The sequence below is a fragment of the Mastomys coucha genome, unplaced genomic scaffold (genome assembly GCF_008632895.1).
Source record: "Mastomys coucha isolate ucsf_1 unplaced genomic scaffold, UCSF_Mcou_1 pScaffold21, whole genome shotgun sequence".
Lineage (NCBI taxonomy): Eukaryota > Metazoa > Chordata > Mammalia > Rodentia > Muridae > Mastomys > Mastomys coucha.
Genome location: NW_022196904.1, coordinates 75,870,777 through 75,876,243, shown reverse-complemented (window position 1 = coordinate 75,876,243; position 5,467 = coordinate 75,870,777). Strand labels below are relative to the sequence as shown.

General features: G+C 32.0%; 1 protein-coding gene across 1 annotated transcript in view; it reads right to left on the bottom strand.

The window, feature by feature from the left end:
• LOC116102531 (vomeronasal type-2 receptor 116-like) overlaps positions 1-5,195 on the bottom strand; it is a 119,024-nt gene extending 113,829 nt beyond the window's left edge. The window contains exons 1-2 of the mRNA XM_031387252.1: positions 4,999-5,195; positions 344-605 (exon numbers count right to left, since the gene is read on the bottom strand). Of these exons, the coding sequence (XP_031243112.1) occupies positions 344-605; positions 4,999-5,195 (459 nt within the window). The remainder of the gene's footprint in view (positions 1-343; positions 606-4,998) is intronic.
• Positions 5,196-5,467: the final 272 nt, after the last annotated feature.

The following is a 5,467-nucleotide window of genomic DNA, read 5'->3' as shown; positions in this document are numbered from 1 at the left end:
AACTCAGAAATCCACCTGCCTCTGCCTCCTAAGTGCTGGGATTAAAGGCATGTGCTACCACTGCCTGGTGACTGATTCTTAATATTATTATTAAAATTTTTTCCAACTTCTTGTGAATTGCTTTAAAATCACAGATAAACTAAATCTTCTGGTAAAACATTTCACATTATGTTGTGTCTCCTACCCATTTGTCGTAAAGTTGTTGTGTTTGACACAGAATGTGTCTATCCTTTACGTTTGATAGATCAGAATATGTACAAATAAATTCTCTACCTTTTAGTTAGCCTTGGTACTCAGAAACTCAGACTGTGGTAAGATTGTATTTCAAAGTTCTGTGACTTACCTCTGGAGTTCTGGAGAAATACAGGAATGGTCCAAGTTTGTAAGATGTTATCCATGGAGGTCCCGTAAGTACAATTAAATATCTTCTCTGATTTTTACAGTAGTAATTAGGAATAATATCCTTTTTTTCCCAATTATCCGCAATTAGATTACATTCAATCTTAACTAGTAGGGAAATGTTAGGTAGAATGTAAATGTTCCTATTGATTTCTTCAATGGCAAAATAAACAGAGGAAATCAATTGGATGGTCTTACGAGTCACCCTGAAAACAGTGCACAACAATCATGGGGTATATGGGTTATAATTATGATAATCATAAATAAAACTCAGTGTGGGTTAAGCAAATAATTCTTGAATTTTTATGACACATTCCTATGTTGACACAATTTCTTATTGTGATATATTAGGATGTGGGACATTCAAAATAATTTAATAATCTGAAATTTTTTTATTTGATGAAATGTATGTTTGTTTGTTTGGTTAGTTTTGTTTTGTTTTGTTTTTGTTTGAGAGAAGTTTTCTCTCTATAACCATGTTTTTCTTGAACATGGTAAAATATCCACATGTTATCAGTGAATATGAAAAGATATCTGAGCAAACATTGAGTCAGCCCATGCCTTCATATTATAACTCTAATTCCTAATGTGGGGAAAAGAAATGAGAATTATTTGCTATCTAGAATGTTACACTTCTTTACAGAATCAGCACTAAAAAATGTCATGACCCTTTATAATGGAATGAAGATTAGTTAGCCAAATTTGTCTGTGTCACCTATTGCCAAAGTGTAAAGAATTCTTAGATAATGCAAATACCACAGTAATTCTTATACTCTTTTCTTCATTCCACGCAATTCATCTCTTTTTATTTTCTACTTAAGGCTGTACATAGTTGAGTGATATAAAATTGGTTATAGCTACAACATTTCATGTTCAGATTGCACTCCTCTTGCTTCACATGTTCCAATCCATTGTACTAATTCTTTATTTTTCTACAATCACTGGCTATTGCATAGCTGGCCTTGGGTTCTATTTGACTCAAATTTTTCCAGATTTGTTCTATTTCTAATATGTTTATTTAAACTTCTCTATTTTATTAAACAAATTTCAACTGGAAATATCTGCTTTGATATATTTTATACAGTATAATATTATTATTTAATAATTACATATTATATCAGTGTATTGTACATGAGCTGTTTTTCTTTTGCCCCATCTGCATTTTCTGTAATGCTTTGTGACTATAGTAAATATTTCTGTAACTGGATCTAACCTTTGGCTCTGAAGCTAGAATTGAATGGACTTAAAGGTTTTAGGTTCTCCATTATTTACTATTTCTTATTTTTAAACAATTTTTATAGTCTTATTCCCTTATTTATTGGCTATTTTTGTTCATTCAGTCATACCTGAAATTGTGTCATACTTTTTAAGGGGATTGCTATTCTGTACTTGAGACAGATATGCATTTTGAGAACTGTGTTCTCCAATTAATCCACTTCAATTGCTGAAGTATGAAGGTTTACTATGTCAAAAGTACAATTTTTAATTTAAAAAAATAGAAAAGCTAAAACAATCTTAAATAATGAAGTAACTAGTAGGAGTATCACAATTTCTGATCTCACTTTGATCTCCACACCTTTATTGATAAAATTTTCTTAATGGGATTGGTAGTTAATAAAATAGAATGTAACTGAAGACCTATAAATAAACACACACCTTTGGACATATGATTTTTTGATAATAAATACAGAAAACTACACTAAAATAAATAAACTACTTGAATAATGGTACTGGCCTAACTCTATGGCTTCATGGATAAGAATAAAAATACACTTATGTGTATAACTGTGAAAAAATCTCAACTCTAAATTTTGTGTTCCCACTGGGGATACAAAAACTTACTGGGGTACAGTTTTTAGGGTATACTCAGTGCCAAGTACATGAATAATATAAGATAAACTCAGTGATATGTTGGAAATTCTTTGTCTCATTACATTTTGTCAGGAGATTAACTTTTGAAGTTTAGAGGTTTTAGTGTTTATGATAAAGCTTCTAAACTTTTCTTTTTATTGACTTAATGCTTGTAAAGATGCATATGTCTATTTTTCTATTTGTACATAAGTGTGTTTCTCATACAATTTTTGTTTTTCCAGAGGCTCTTTTTCTGCTTGAATGAATGATTTTTATGATCTGAAATATTTGTTTTGTTCTATTTTCTTGCTACTATTTATATGACAAGTTTTTAATGGGTGAAGGTCATGATGTGGGTCCATATGAGAGGTAATTAATAAATGTTTCAGGAATTGAGGGAGTAAATTCAGAATTTGAGTATATTGTACTAAAAGTATATTTTGTATAATCAGTGATAGAAAATAAATTTGATTTAGGCTATAAATTTAGATGGACTTGGAAAATAGTATGCTTAGTTAAAAGCATAATAGGGCACAAGAGATATAATCTCAATTATATTAAAAATTCATATGTATAAGTATGAAATACAAAGTAGATTTTGGAATAGTGTAGGTATGAGTTGATAAAAGGATAAGAGTTGAAGATACAGCCTTCAGGATTCCCAATGAAATGTTCTAAGAATTTTAAGCATGACCGTGGTGTTGGACACACACACACACACACACACACACACACACACACACACACACATACACACACACACACACACACATGTTGTATTCACCCTTTAAACACATGAATCATAAATTGTGTATCTACAAAACCTAGATTTGAAAAACACAACCATTTAAATCAAATTAGCTATAATAAAATGTGTGTTTAATGGTTTTCAAATCATATACTTTAATTTATATTCTCCTTTTATTATAGTCATTAGTTTCTATATAAAATATCTAATTCTTCATATTTTTAAAATGTTGTTTGTTTTGTTCTGGCATCATCAGTCATACCACATTTTCTAATCTGCTTGGTGAGTGTCTACTTATCAGTTATGGAATTTCTCTTTAAGCTGTGGAAAGCCTGGAGTTTATCTGATGAGTAGTTCCTGTTTAGTGCACTACAATGTCTTCTACTTCAAAGCAGGAAAATAAAGTGACATTTTGAATTTTCAAACTTGAAGGTCTATTTAGTTATTAGCCTTTTATTATTCCATATAAATCTACCATATGCATGTATGAGAAGTAGTGCACTCCATATCTATCTGTTAATACATGGACTGATATAGGCAATGAATAGATGCTGAATGAGAAAAATATGCTGAATGAATAATGATAGTAATCATTTAAACTGTATCCCTTTGGTAGTTAAATCTCATGCAGTGGAAGGCCATAAATATAAGAGCATATCTGCAGTGCAAAGTAGACTTGATTTTTTTTTAAATGATTCCAGATAGTAGCATGGGGGAATGCATAAATGTGGAAGAATTAAATATATTTGAAAGGATTAAATATGTTGATAATGCATTCTATGCTATCCTCAAATAGGTAATATAATTTTTTTAAAAAAAGGTAACACAAGGTAAGGTACTTGTGGTAGAAAACTACAAAAATATTTATGAATATTTCAAAGACAACCATTTGAATTATTTTCTGCATCATTGTAAATTATACTATAGATATATATCAAAGGAAAATATAACTATCATATAATATAGATCTAACACTTATTTGTAATATAGGAGAGTTAATTTTAAAAGCATTCCAAGGATGCAAGGTGTGTTCACTATATGAAAATCCATTAATGTAATCTACCATAAAACAAACTCAAAAGTTCACATGATCATCTCATGCTGAAAAGGCTTTTGATTAAACACAATAACTTTTCACATTAAAAATATTGGAAAGATCATATACTCAAGGCTCAAAACTAAACATAATAAAACAATATATAGAGAATCCTTAGATGAAATGTCCAACAGTGGATAGGAGGAACTTATATAGTTCGTCTCCAGTATAAAGAGAGGGCATAACATGGATGGATGGGGTTGCCATCCCACAGTCAAAAACTCTGACCAAGAAAAGTTTCTGTCAAAAATAACTGCACTGACAAACATGGAGAAAAGACAAAGGAAAGTGAGTTCCAGTTACCTGGCTAAATTGGGATCCATCTCAAGGGAGGCTCCAAGAACTGACACTATTACTGTTGCTATGGTGTGCTTACAGACAGGAGTCTAGCATAGCTGTCCTCTGAGAAGCCCAACAAGCAGCTGACTGAGACAGATGCAGATACTTAAACCCAGTCATTGGACTGAATTTGGGGATCCCTCTGGTTGAATTAGGGAAAGACTGGAAGAAGCTGAGGAGAAGGGAAACCTAAAAGGAACACCATCAGTCTCAACTAACCTGAACCCTTATATGTCTCAGAAACTTAGCCACGAACGAGGCACTATACACTAGCATGACATGAAAATCATAAGGTGAAAATTGTCATGTAAAGGGAATCTCTTTAAGAGCAAGGTCAATAGTGTGATTTTTTCATTTGGCATCTAACTGGACTATGATTCAAAAATGACAATAAAAAAGCCACACAATAAACTACCATAATTAGCAAAATTACCAGCCATGAAACATAAAATAAATTTTACTTATGTCCTAGAGGACAGCCAGAAGTCACATAAGATCTTATCTCTCACTCACCACCCCTGGAATGTTTAATGTGCATTTATGCATAAATAAAAAATACACTTACTGCTTGTCTAGATTCTCACTGAAGTAATCATTCTTCACATAGCCACACTTTGTATAAATGGAAAAGAAACAATCAGCCTCTTTATCTCCTAGATAATTTTCTGTGTCTTTTATTCTCCAGAAGCACCTGGGGTCACTCAAATAGCAAAAAAGTATGGAAAGCTTCAGAACCAAGAAGACAAAAATCAAAGGGAACATCTTTGCTGTCATCAAGATAGGCTCCTTGAGCAAAATGCAGCATGAGGCATCAGGCAGGCAGAATCTCACATATCAAATTTTCATAAACACATCCAGGTGTCCTTTTTATTTCTGTTGTTACTATAAAAGAACACATGTACTTCTCACAGTGTTTACTTTTCAGTTCACTGACTCTGGAGGATTCTGAAGCACTCTCTGTCCTGGGGCTCTGCATCTGAGATCCCATGGCCAGGTGAAAAATAGGGGAAAAATTTTCATCAGGATTGTTCTAT